This window comes from Megalobrama amblycephala, linkage group LG12 (genome assembly GCF_018812025.1).
Source record: "Megalobrama amblycephala isolate DHTTF-2021 linkage group LG12, ASM1881202v1, whole genome shotgun sequence".
NCBI classification, from domain to species: domain Eukaryota; kingdom Metazoa; phylum Chordata; class Actinopteri; order Cypriniformes; family Xenocyprididae; genus Megalobrama; species Megalobrama amblycephala.
Window position 1 is genome coordinate 5,062,271 of NC_063055.1, and position 14,473 is coordinate 5,076,743.

General features: G+C 33.0%; 1 protein-coding gene across 2 annotated transcripts in view; it reads left to right on the top strand.

Annotated features, from left to right (window-relative positions):
* Positions 1-14,473, top strand: part of cux2b (cut-like homeobox 2b) — a 186,503-nt gene that overhangs the window by 70,092 nt on the left and 101,938 nt on the right. For both annotated transcript variants that reach the window (XM_048209083.1, XM_048209084.1), the window contains exons 2-3: positions 7,194-7,304; positions 14,287-14,334. In XM_048209083.1, the coding sequence (XP_048065040.1) occupies positions 7,194-7,304; positions 14,287-14,334 (159 nt within the window). The remainder of the gene's footprint in view (positions 1-7,193; positions 7,305-14,286; positions 14,335-14,473) is intronic.

Below are 14,473 nucleotides of genomic sequence, written 5' to 3' on the forward strand. Positions count from 1 at the left end.
AGTGGATCTATAAATTGATGGAATTCAAAGCCTGCAGCATCGATTACCATTATAACAAACAGCCAAGCCCAGAACGTCTGATTATTTTTAGACAAAGATTCTGTGCTCTCAGCAGCAATTCTGCTGATGCTGTCACACTCGCAGACATCTGCCTATGATTGCAATTAGATGGGATACAAAAAGAAAAATAATACCTCCATCTGCATTTTTTCCCCCTTGTTTCCCACAACCACCCACTTTTTTTTTCAGTTCATTTCTGCTGGTCAAAACACTCTGGCTCACTGGTTGAGAACTCTCTTGCTTTTCCCACATGTCAACTTCCTCTCTTCCCTGCCGTCATCAGCGAGAGGTGCCATAGATTCTGTGGTAATCGATGGTAAAGATTTTTTCGAGCTCTATAGTGAATCTGAAGGTTATATCTTTGTATTCTAACAATCTGTGTATTTACTGTACACTTTTTCATTTGTGGCCCTTCATTGCTTGTCTGGTTATTGTGGACGACAAGCTCTCAGATGTGATTTAGTTAACCCCTAGTTATCTGTTTTCTTTTTGGTGCTTTTATATATCTCAGTCCCTCATAGATGTTCGGTTCAATGTCAAGTTCAACCGTCTGCTTTTTCTCGCCTCCTTTGCATATCCAAATGGGCGGCTCTACGGACTTGGTCCACTGCACGTGAACATTAACGCCTCAGCCAATCAATTTTCCTCACTCGATGCTGGCCTCAGCAGGGCTGGTTTAGCTTAGCCCCGCCTCCGAGTGGTTCCTCCCGCCCCCCTGACATCGGCAAAGCTAACTCATCAATTACAGATGGATGTTTGACTGGCACAGGCGTAATGACAGGGACTCAATATTGACCCAGCTGCCCACCACATCCTGAAAATACAGGCCTGATTGCCTTTTCCGTACCCTTAAAACGTCGAACATTTGACTGAAGATGTCTTCTTTTTACACACACGTGTGGCTTTTTTTCAATACTGTTCAATAGTGACATTTCTTTGTGGTTTCCTGGAACTAGGATCTGATTTAAAGGGCTAGTTCACCCAAAAATGATTTTTTTTGTCATCTTTTACTCATCCTCATGTCGTTCCAAACCTGTATGACTTTTGCTTATAGAGAACACAAAAGGTCAAATTTTGAAGTATGCTTGAACGTTCTTCACACATTATATTAGCATTGACTTGAAGATGTGTAATATATCATACAAAATGTATTTACTTTTTTATGCTTTCTTTAGCTTTAAAAATCATCCACTTATTCTGTTACTCTTGTGTTTCACAGAACAAAGAAAGTCATACAGGTTTTGGACATCATGGTAAATGATAACATAATTTTTATTTTTGGCATGAAGAAACTTTATTTATGGAGTAACAAAGAAAGAAATGCTGGATTTGAACTTGCCGTAATCTCCATCCAATAATATTGGGCTTTTGTGGCCACCATTTTGTGTGTTGAAACCTTTAAGCAATGAGGATGATGATGATGACGATGATGATGATGATGATGATGATGATGATGATGATGATGATAATAATGAATTATTATTGTTATTATTATTAATCAACAAAATAAAATAATAATAATAATTATTATTTTGTTAATATTAATAATTACAATAATAATAATTATAATAATAATTAGTTATAAATATAAAAATAATTATTTTATTGTTGATGCTGCTGTATTTTTTATTCTTTGCATGTTCTCAAAATATGCAAACATTATTATGATTATTATTATATTTAATAATAATAATAATAATAATAATAATAATAATAATTATTATTATTATTATTATTTTAATTACAATAATAATAATAATAATAATAATAAATAGTTCAATAATAATAAATTATATATAATTATTTTGTTATTTTATTATTGTTATTGCTGTATTTTTTACATGTTCTCAAATTATGCAAACATTATATTTAATAATAATTATTATTGGCAACAAAATATAATAATAATAATTGTATTATTGTTGTCGCTGCTGTATTTTTTACATTCTCAAAATATGCAAACATTATTATTATTATTGTTATTGTTATAAAAGAATGAAGAAAGAAATTAGAAATGGACCAAATATTAATTATATGTCAAGTCAAGTCAAGTCAAGTCAAATTTATTTATATAGCGCTTTTTACAATTTGTAATTGTTTCAAAGCAGCTTTACATATTAGGAGCACAGAAAAAAGAGAAATGGTTAAAAATAAGCTGTACAAGCAAGCGTGGTAATATGTAACATATACAAGATGGTGCTACATTAAGCCAATGTCGGCTGACTCCCAGGGGTGGAAAAAACCCCCTAGGAGAAAAACCCAGCGTGCTAGCACTGGGAAAAAAGTCCTAGGAGGGAAAAAAACCCCTTGGAAGATATATATAATATATGTAAATGGATATGGAGATCAAAATCTGAATTATACATTTTTATTATAGAGATTAAAAATAGATTATATATAAATATATGTAAGCGGATACGGAGATTTAAAAATCTGAATTATAGATGCAGCCAGAACTGGATCTGTAGGCCCATTGTCTCCTGGGCTACGTTGTAGTCAGGTCCAGACACAGGTTCTCCATCTGATCTGGATACGGCCTGGATCCAGCACCCGGAAAACCTCAGGATAAGCAGAGAGACAGATATTAGCGTAGATGCCACTCTTATTCTGATGTACAGGTATATCTAGTGTTATAGGAAATGTTCTCGGTTCCGGCCGACCTAATTATTGCAGCGTAACAATCCTTTAACGGATTTGAAAAATGTTAATGTATTGATAATGTGTTATGTGTATGCAAGAGCAAAGAGAAAAAGGTTAAAAATAGATAAAACGAGTGGAATTGATTAGTGGAAAAGGAGGCATTTTTAATGCTATGAGGACTGTTGTTTATCATGAAAGTTTTCCGAGCGTAACCCAAAGCTAGTTTAGATCGCTCGTGTCAGACCGCAGTTCATGCTTCTTATGAGTACTGTAATTTTCCTGCTTGGAACGACATTGACTAACATGGATCATCACCTGCTGAGCACGCTTGCATTAACAGACATCTCAGAGCCTCAGTGCATCATGGGTAGCAGAGAAATGAGGAAGAAAAAGGGCTTTTGGCAAACGCAGCTGTAGCATCAGGTGGGTCTGATGGCTGTCTGAGCACAAATGAACAAACATTTAAAAAAAACAACAGAAGTGAAGCGTGCTGCAGTTTGTTCTTGAAAGGTGAGAGTGAGCAGGTTTATTTCCAGCTCCTGCTGATATCGTGTCTCTGTAGACGATGGAGGGAGCAAAGATGCTGTTTGTGATATGTCAGATGTCAAAACTATTAATAAAAAAGCTTTTCTTTTATATACTCCTACTGTTAGTGTTGCTAAAAGTTAACCACAAGTTTCTGTAAATGCTTCTTAGCGGTGAAGTTTGTGCTCAGCCAATTAGCGGTGTTTGCTTCAGTATTGCTGTTGTTCACATTTGAGAGTTTGTTCAAATCCTTAATCATAAGTACTAAACTTCATTGTATAACTCATCCTGCAATATTTCTGCTACAGATGTTGCTCAAATAATGCAGTTTTTTTTGGCGTATCAATACTTTTTCTGATTTTTGCCTGGTAGAGGAAGTGGACTTTTAATTTTGACCACTAAGTAACAAACCACATAGCACTAACACACTAAAAAGTCACTCATAATAGCTTAGCGACCACTCAAAATAAAGATTCTTTATTGGCATTGATGGTTCCATGTAGAACCTTTAATATCCATGGAACTTTTCCATTCCACAAAAGGTTCTTTATAGTGAAAAGGGTTCTTTAGGTTATTAAAAGGTTCTTTACACTAAGAAAAACAAAAGATTCTTTTAAGAACTGTTCACTGAAAGGTTCTCTGGGAAATCAAAGATGGTTCTTATATGGCATCAATGTGAAAAAACCCTTTTGAAACCTTTATTTTTAAGAGTGTAACAAGTGACCCGGAAACACAAACCGGCTGTTCAGATCCTCAGCATCACACATCCAGGCTCCAGTGAAGAAAACAATGAGTTTGTTTTCTTATATTCTTCAGAAAATATAAAAATCTAAGGTTTTTATACACGTTGACTGCTTGTAGACGCTACATACATAAATGTTCTACATAATAAAATACTGCAACATTCAAGTAACTAAAGTAAGAAATCAGGGTTAGTTCACCCAAAAATGACATTTCTGTCATTAAGTATTCACCCACATGTCGTTCCAAACCCATAAGACTATCGTTCATCTTCGAAACACAAATGAAGATATTTTTGATGAAATCCGAGAGCTTCTGGCCTCCCTAAACACAGCAATGTCATAACCAATTTCAAGGCCCAAAAAGGTAGTAAAGACATCATTAAAATATTCCATGTCAGTCTCTTACGCTGTTGACGTTGTAAACACAGTGCAGTGCTTCCGGAAGAGAAGAGATTGTTGAATACAATTTTTGTTTTGTTTTTGCGCATAAAAAGTATTCTCATCTTAACATTAAGGTTAAACCACTGTAGTCACATGGACTATTTTAACAATGTCTTTACTACCTTTCTGGACCTTGAAAGGGGTAATAACGTTGCAGTCTATAGGGAGGTCAGAAAGATTTCATCAAAAATATCTTCATTTGTGTTCTGAAGATAAACAAAGGCCTTACAGGTTTGGAACACATGAGGGTGAGTAATCAATGACAGAAATGTCATTTTTGGGTGAACTAACCCTTTAAGAATGGAAACAAAGAAGAGCAACTGCTGGAAAAAAAGAGCTGATGTTTAATTCCAAACACACAGTCCTACATATTTATTTAGAATTAGGGTCATGCCGTTTAGCTCACCTGCTCTTGTAGATAGACGACGCTTCTTTACGCACTACAAAGTCATCTAATAGCACGAAGCTTGTTATTGGCTTGATACCATCAGCGTTTGATGGCTTTTCTAGATCTGTGAAGCACCACAAACTCATTGTTGTCATTCAGATGTTTCTCCATGTAGACGTTCTCATCCATACGTCAGTCAGATAGATTAGCAGTAGTCTGCTTACAGCTAATAGAGGTTAAATGAAGCATCACAGGCCACGAAACTCTTCCTGGCCCTGAATAATTATGGCTTAACTGCACTCTGTAAATGAATTCTATAAAAAAAAACATTTAAATGTTTTTCATTGTACGTTGATCATTAGTGTTTCTACTTTAGTGTCTTGCCAGATGTGCAGAACTTGAGGAAATGATGCTGTCATGATGTTTTCAAAGCTCAGATACTCGTTGTTTTGTGCTGTACTGGTGTCTAAAGTCCCTCTGGAGGTCAAATAATCCACTTTCCTATGTTGTTTATTAAACAAGTGTCCAAGTGTTAAACACAGACTAACCATCCGGATCCTCCTCATCACACTTTCAGACTCCAACAAAGAGTTTGAAAAGCATCCAAGCAGTGGCGCAGAAAGCCGTGCCGTAAATCTGGGGCTGCGTTACAGCTTTTGTCCTCAGGAATTCTTTCTCTCCCATTAGATAATTTTCTAAATTGCCTTTAAGTAAGAGTACAGATTAATTAAAATGTAGTAAATTTAATTTGATGTCATGTACAAATTTGGTACAGTAATTGAAAAGCCCTCTCCCTCATTTTTTTAGTTTTAGTTTGAACAGAAAGACCTTTGACTGTGAGAGAATGCAGAGACGTGTAGTAAGTTTTATATATTTAATATAAGTTAAGTTTTTTTTATGGTCAACAAACATTTGATTAAAAAATACAGTAAAAACAATAATATTGTGAAATATTATTGCACTTTAAAATAGCAGTTTTCTATTTGAATATATTTTAAAATGTAACCAATTCCTTTGAGCAAAGCTGAATTTTTAGCATCTCTGTCACATGATCCTTAAAAAATCATTTTAATATGCTTCTCAAAAAACATTTCATATTATTATCAAAAAAGAATGTGTGTATGTATACAGTGCTCAGCGTAAATGAGTACACCCCATTTGAAACAATATCTCAATGCACAAAAACAACTTCCAAAATTCTGACAAGACTAAGTTTTATAAAACATCTGTTTAACTTATAACATAAAAATAAGGTTAATAATATAACTTGGAGAACAAAATTTTCAGTTTTTCTCAAATTAGGGTGATGCAAAAATGAATACACCCCACTGAAAGTCTCTGGAGCAAAGCTAAATTTTATACTACAAATGTCTAATTTAACACAGATTCAACCACAGGTGAGTCTAATTATTCATTGCACAGGTGTCCAGCAGACAGCTGACTATAAAAGGGTGTTAAAACCCCTTCCCATTTCATGCTGTCAGCAATGGCACCACATGGAAGAGAAATGTCTCAAGACCTGAGAAAGATAATAATAGTTTTTGTTGTGGGGTGTACTCATTTTTGCATCACCCTATTTTGAGTAAAACTGAAAAATGTGTAATCTAAGTTATATTATTTACCTTAATTTCATGTTATAAGTTAAACAGATGTTATAATAAACTTAGTCTTGTCAACATTTTGGAAATTGTTTTTGTGTTCATTTAGATATTGTTTAAAATGTTACTTTCCAAAGGGGGTGTACTCATTTACGCTGAGCTCTGTATATGTATGTGTGTGTGTGTGTGTGTGTGTATGTATGTGTGTGTGTATATATATATATATATATATATATATATATATATATATATATATATATATATATATATATATATATATATATATATATATATATATATTATTATTATTAAAACATTTTTTTAAAATATTTTTTATATATTTTGTTTAATAGCAATACATAGCAGTACTTTCTCATATTGATTTTGTTAGTGCCGACTTCTCTACAGTCGTCCATATTTCAGTCTTTCTGCTCACCAGGTCAACTGCATAAGATGGATATTGGTGAATATTCAGCGTTCCTGTGCATGTGCCATCTCCCCCCCCCCCCCCCCCTCTCTCTCTCTCTCTCCGTTCTTCCATGACTGTTGCAGAGGTATTGATTATTTTGGATTCTGATTATCTAAAAGGCCTTCTGCTACTGTAGGCATTGGATTTATTTTGGTTTAATTATTAATGGGGCTGAGCTTACAGTAAGCAGTCGCCTTCTATCAGATCATGACGGATTACATGGTTAATATTCAGCAGCATATATTTATTTATGTATGTACTAAGCTGTGTATGTGAATGTTGGCAGGCCTCTCTAAAGCATCTTTCTCTCTTTCTCTTTGTCTCTGTAGAGGGAGCTAAATTCAGTGGCGGCACAACTAGCAGGCCGACAGGAAGAGAGCGAGGACTCCCATAAGCACCTGGTGGAACTGAGCCGTGAATTCAAGAAAAATGTCCCAGAGGTGAGTGGGAGAGCGAGAAATGGCTCGGTGTGTGTATGTGTGTTCAAAAAGTCTTAAGGGAGACGTTCATCTAGTCAGTTTCGTGTTGATGGACCCTTTCAAGGTTTTACCTGAGATAGCAACCAAGTTGTTTCAGCTAAATTTTTTTTTTTTTTTTTTTTTTTTTGTCTTTTTGTCTTTTTGACCCTCATTTCCACCTCTGTTTGTCTGCTCCTCCCCTCATTTTCTGCCTTCCTTCTCGTCTGAACTCCTCCTCTTCTCATATATAAGAACTTTTTGAGCCAATCACCTGATCCGTAAGAGTCATGTGACTAATTATTCTGGAGCAGTTGGAAAATGACATAATGACAACACTGATTGGCTGAATTTGGCACTAATGTATGTTGCGTAAATAAATTTGCCTAAATATTTATTTAAATTATGTACATATTTATTTACATGTACAATAATTATATTATATAACAGAACATTTTTCTCTGCAAAAAATTATTTTCTTATTTAGTATTTTTGTCTTGTTTCCAGTCTAAATATCTAAAAATTCTTAATCCAGATGTTTTTACTAGATAAGTAAAATGACATAAGATATATTTTCTTGTTTTTTGGAAGAAAAAAAAATCTAAAGTGAATTTTTTTTTTTTTTTTTTTTAAAGCAAAAACTCGCTTCATTTAGATTTTTTCCCCCCAGAAAACTAGAAAAAAATATGTTATGTCATTTTACTTATCTTTTTAGATATTTGGAATGGAAACAAGACAAAAATATTAAGTAAAAAAACATTTTTGCAGTGAATTCAAGATATATTTACTGTAATATAATGAAATATTATTGATGATATACATTACTGTTCAAAAGTTGAGGTCATTAAGATTTTTTTTAAAGAAATTAATGCTTTTATTCAGCCAGGATGCATTAAATTGACCAAAAATGGCATTTATAAAGTGAAAGTAAAAGTAAAAGTGACATTCCGTTTAAAAAATGCTGTTCTCGAACTTTCTATTCATCAAAGAATCCTGAAACAACAACATGAAGCGGCACAGTCATTTTTTACATTGATAATAATAAAAATGTTTCTTGAGCAGCAAATCAGCATATTAGAATGATTTTTTAAAAGATGATGTGACACTGAAGACGAGTAATGATGCTGAAAATTCAGCTTTGATCACAGAAATAAATTACACTTTAAATTATATTCAAATAGAAAACACTTTAAGTTGTAATATATTTCACAATATTGCTGTTTTTAATGTATTTTTGATCAAATAAATGCAGCCTTGGTGAGCAGAAGAGACTCTTTAAAAATCATTACATTGCCTCAGTTTCTCTGCTGTTGTCTCCACCCCTCTTGTTTGTCTCCGCCCCTTTCCACATTCTGTTCTCTTCTTTACTCCTCCCCTTTTTGTGCCCGCCCTCATTTCTCCACTTCCAGTATGAGCCATTGCTACTCTAGTTAATATTCCTGCGCATGTGTCTAGTTTCTGTAGTTTCAGAACCCTCTCTCAGACTGTCACTCTGCGTGTCTATTTCACTGAAGGCATACAAACCAATTCGTCCCTCCAGTTTCAGCACTAATAGTGTAACACAGAGTATCTGGTGTTTATTGACGTTACTTGTCACATCCAGCCTCGTACCCAACAGAGCAGTCTGACATCAGCAGTTAAGCTTCCAGAACCTTCATCAAAACCTGAATAAAACCCCCCAGAAAATGAGCAGGCCGTTCCCATGGAGAAAAATCCTCCGCCGAATGTCTTTAAGTTCAAGTCCCTCTCCGTTTAAATTCCCGTCACTCTAATCCGGAGCTGCGCCTCCAATTCCTCTTCAGGTAAAGGTGACGACGGGAGAAATGCTTGTCACGCATCTCTCATTATACGCGCTTTGACATTTTACATTTTTCCTCGTTAGCGGCCTTCCCTTTTCAGAAGCTGCGTTTGAAGCTTCGACACGATCCACCGTCAGACCTCTCGACTCAGAAGCCGAACTCCTCGTTTGCTTTCCACTTGACACAAATGTCATCAGTGACAATCAGAATTTACAAGATTAGCAAATGTCTGGAGCGGATGGGGGTTCATGCTAGCCATATCGTTACAGATTTCGACGTATAATGAACATAAACAAAGCATCATTAATGGATTGACGGGAGAATCAGATGAGTTATTTGTGTTAATGGAGAACTTATTAGTGTCTTCAGCAGAAAGTTCTGGGATCAGTGAAACATCTATAAACAACATATGTACGTACTGTTGATTGCCAGTTTTTTTTTTTTATCTTTTTTTATTTATTTTTGGATTTTCAATTTGACATACATATACAATAATGCACATAAAATGGAAGTCGATGAGGCTTAATTGTTTGCTGGGTTTAAAAGTGGAACTCATTCATTTGTATGAAAGCTTGTTTCCACCACTAAATAAAAAAATAAAAAAGGTAATGGTGACTTTGTCACAGTTCTGACTTTTTTCTTCTCGCAATTGTGTGATATAAAGTCAGAATTGCGAGTTATAAAGTCAGAATTGCGTGATATAAAGTCAGAATTGTGAGATATAAAGTCAGAATTGTGAGATATAAAGTCAGAATTGCATGATATAAAGTCAGAATTGTGAGTTATAAAGTCAGAATTGCATGATATACAGTCAGAATTGTGAGTTATAAAGTCAGAATTGTGTGATATAAAGTCAGAATTGCATGATATAAAGTCATAATTGTGTGATATAAAGTCAGAATTGTGAGATATAAAGTCAGAATTGCGAGTTATAAAGTCAGAATTGTGAGTTATAAAGTCAAAATTGCGAGTTATAAAGTCAGAATTGTGAGATATAAAGTCAGAATTGCGTGATATAAAGTCAGAATTGTGAGTTATAAAGTCAGAATTGTGAGTTATAAAGTCAGAATTGCGAGATATAAAGTCAGAATTGCGTGATATAAAGTCAGAATTGCGTGATATAAAGTCAGAATTGTGTGATATAAAGTCAGAATTGTGAGTTATAAAGTCAGAATTGTGTGATATAAAGTCAGAATTGTGAGTTATAAAGTCAGAATTGTGAGATATAAAGTCAGAATTGTGTGATATAAAGTCAGAATTGTGAGTTATAAAGTCAGAATTGTGAGTTATAAAGTCAGAATTGTGAGATATAAAGTCAGAATTGTGAGTTATAAAGTCAGAATTGTGAGATATAAAGTCAGAATTGTGAGATATAAAGTCAGAATTGTGAGATATAAAGTCAGAATTGTGAGATATAAAGTCAGAATTGTGAGATATAAAGTCAGAATTCGTGAGTTATAAAGTCAGAATTGTGAGATATAAAGTCAGAATTGTGAGATATAAAGTCAGAATTGCGAGTTATAAAGTCAGAATTGTGAGATATAAAGTCAGAATTGTGAGATATAAAGTCAGAATTGCGAGTTATAAAGTCAGAATTGTGAGATATAAAGTCAGAATTGCGTGATATAAAGTCAGAATTGCGAGATATAAAGTCAGAATTGCGAGTTATAAAGTCAGAATTGTGTGATATAACGTCAGAATTGTGAGTTATAAAGTCAGAATTGTGTGATATAAAGTCAGAATTGCGAGATATAAAGTCAGAATTGTGTGATATAAAGTCAGAATTGTGTGATATAAAGTCAGAATTGCGAGATATAAAGTCAGAATTGTGTGATATAAAGTCAGAATTGTGTGATATAAAGTCAGAATTGCGAGATATAAAGTCAGAATTGTGTGATATAAAGTCAGAATTGTGTGATATAAAGTCAGAATTGTGAGATATAAAGTCAGAATTGCATGATATAAAGTCAGAATTGTGAGTTATAAAGTCAGAATTGTGTGATATAAAGTCAGAATTGCATGATATAAAGTCAGAATTGCATGATATAAAGTCAGAATTGTGAGTTATAAAGTCAGAATTGTGTGATATAAAGTCAGAATTGCATGATATAAAGTCAGAATTGTGAGTTATAAAGTCAGAATTGTGAGATATAAAGTCAGAATTGTGAGATATAAAGTCAGAATTGTGAGATATAAAGTCAGAATTGTGAGTTATAAAGTCAGAATTGTGTGATATAAAGTCAGAATTGTGTGATATAACGTCAGAATTGTGAGTTATAAAGTCAGAATTGTGTGATATAAAGTCAGAATTGCGTGATATAAAGTCAGAATTGGGTGATATAAAGTCAGAATTGTGAGATATAAAGTCAGAATTGCATGATATAAAGTCAGAATTGTGAGTTATAAAGTCAGAATTGTGAGATATAAAGTCAGAATTGTGTGATATAAAGTCAGAATTGTGAGATATAAAGTCAGAATTGTGTGATATAAAGTCAGAATTGTGTGATATAACGTCAGAATTGTGAGTTATAAAGTCAGAATTGTGTGATATAAAGTCAGAATTGCGTGATATAAAGTCAGAATTGGGTGATATAAAGTCAGAATTGTGAGATATAAAGTCAGAATTGCATGATATAAAGTCAGAATTGTGAGTTATAAAGTCAGAATTGTGAGATATAAAGTCAGAATTGTGTGATATAAAGTCAGAATTGTGAGATATAAAGTCAGAATTGCATGATATAAAGTCAGAATTGTGAGTTATAAAGTCAGAATTGTGAGATCTAAAGTCAGAATTGCGAGTTATAAAGTCAGAATTGTGAGTTATAAAGTCAGAATTGCATGATATAAAGTCAGAATTGTGAGTTATAAAGTCAGAATTGTGAGATATAAAGTCAGAATTGTGAGTTATAAAGTCAGAATTGCATGATATAAAGTCAGAATTGTGAGTTATAAAGTCAGAATTGTGAGATATAAAGTCAGAATTGTGAGATATAAAGTCAGAATTGTGTGATATAAAGTCAGAATTGTGAGTTATAAAGTCAGAATTGCATGATATAAAGTCAGAATTGTGAGATATAAAGTCAGAATTGTGAGATATAAAGTCAGAATTGTGAGATATAAAGTCAGAATTGTGTGATATAAAGTCAGAATTGTGAGATATAAAGTCAGAATTGTGAGTTATAAAGTCAGAATTGTGAGATATAAAGTCAGAATTGTGAGTTATAAAGTCAGAATTGTGAGATATAAAGTCAGAATTGTGAGTTATAAAGTCAGAATTGTGAGATATAAAGTCAGAATTGTGTGATATAAAGTCAGAATTGTGAGATATAAAGTCAGAATTGCATGATATAAAGTCAGAATTGTGAGTTATAAAGTCAGAATTGTGAGATCTAAAGTCAGAATTGCGAGTTATAAAGTCAGAATTGTGAGTTATAAAGTCAGAATTGCATGATATAAAGTCAGAATTGTGAGTTATAAAGTCAGAATTGTGAGATATAAAGTCAGAATTGTGAGTTATAAAGTCAGAATTGCATGATATAAAGTCAGAATTGTGAGTTATAAAGTCAGAATTGTGAGATATAAAGTCAGAATTGTGAGATATAAAGTCAGAATTGTGTGATATAAAGTCAGAATTGTGAGTTATAAAGTCAGAATTGCATGATATAAAGTCAGAATTGTGAGATATAAAGTCAGAATTGTGAGATATAAAGTCAGAATTGTGAGTTATAAAGTCAGAATTGCATGATATAAAGTCAGAATTGCATGATATAAAGTCAGAATTGTGAGTTATAAAGTCAGAATTGTGAGTTATAAAGTCAGAATTGCATGATATAAAGTCAGAATTGTGAGATATAAAGTCAGAATTGTGAGATATAAAGTCAGAATTGTGTGATATAAAGTCAGAATTGTGAGTTATAAAGTCAGAATTGTGAGATATAAAGTCAGAATTGTGAGTTATAAAGTCAGAATTGTGAGATATAAAGTCAGAATTGTGAGTTATAAAGTCAGAATTGTGAGATATAAAGTCAGAATTGTGAGTTATAAAGTCAGAATTGTGAGATATAAAGTCAGAATTGTGTGATATAAAGTCAGAATTGTGAGATATAAAGTCAGAATTGCATGATATAAAGTCAGAATTGTGAGTTATAAAGTCAGAATTGTGAGATCTAAAGTCAGAATTGCGAGTTATAAAGTCAGAATTGTGAGTTATAAAGTCAGAATTGCATGATATAAAGTCAGAATTGTGAGTTATAAAGTCAGAATTGTGAGATATAAAGTCAGAATTGTGAGATATAAAGTCAGAATTGTGTGATATAAAGTCAGAATTGTGAGTTATAAAGTCAGAATTGCATGATATAAAGTCAGAATTGTGAGTTATAAAGTCAGAATTGTGAGATATAAAGTCAGAATTGTGAGATATAAAGTCAGAATTGTGAGATATAAAGTCAGAATTGTGTGATATAAAGTCAGAATTGTGAGTTATAAAGTCAGAATTGTGAGATATAAAGTCAGAATTGTGAGTTATAAAGTCAGAATTGTGAGATATAAAGTCAGAATTGTGAGTTATAAAGTCAGAATTGTGAGATATAATGTCAGAATTGTGAGTTATAAAGTCAGAATTGTGAGATATAAAGTCAGAATTGCGAGTTATAAAGTCAGAATTGTGAGTTATAAAGTCAGAATTGCGAGTTATAAAGTCAGAATTGTGAGATATAAAGTCAGAATTGTGAGATATAAAGTCAGAATTGTGTGATATAAAGTCAGAATTGTGTGATATAAAGTCAGAATTGTGTGATATATAGTCAGAATTGTGAGTTATAAAGTCAGAATTGCGAGTTATAAAGTCAGAATTGTGAGTTATAAAGTCAGAATTGTGAGATATAAAGTCAGAATTGCGAGTTATAAAGTCAGAATTGTGAGATATAAAGTCAGAATTGTGAGATATAAAGTCAGAATTGTGTGATATATAGTCAGAATTGTGAGTTATAAAGTCAGAATTGCGAGTTATAAAGTCAGAATTGTGAGTTATAAAGTCAGAATTGTGAGATATAAAGTCAGAATTGCGAGTTATAAAGTCAGAATTGTGAGATATAAAGTCAGAATTGTGAGTTATAAAGTCAGAATTGTTTTGTGAGATTCATCAATTTTGTCTGTTTTTCTGTTTTTAGGAGGTATTGGAGATGGTTTCGCCCGTCCTCAAGAGTTTCCAAGCTCAGGTGAGTCAGCGCACTCTGTTTAATTCAGATAACATCAAATCCACCTCAAAAATTATGCTGTTCTCATTTATGTTCATGCTGTAGATATTTGGAGAATTGATACATTAAATTGCCCCTGTTATGTTACTTTAAAGGTTCC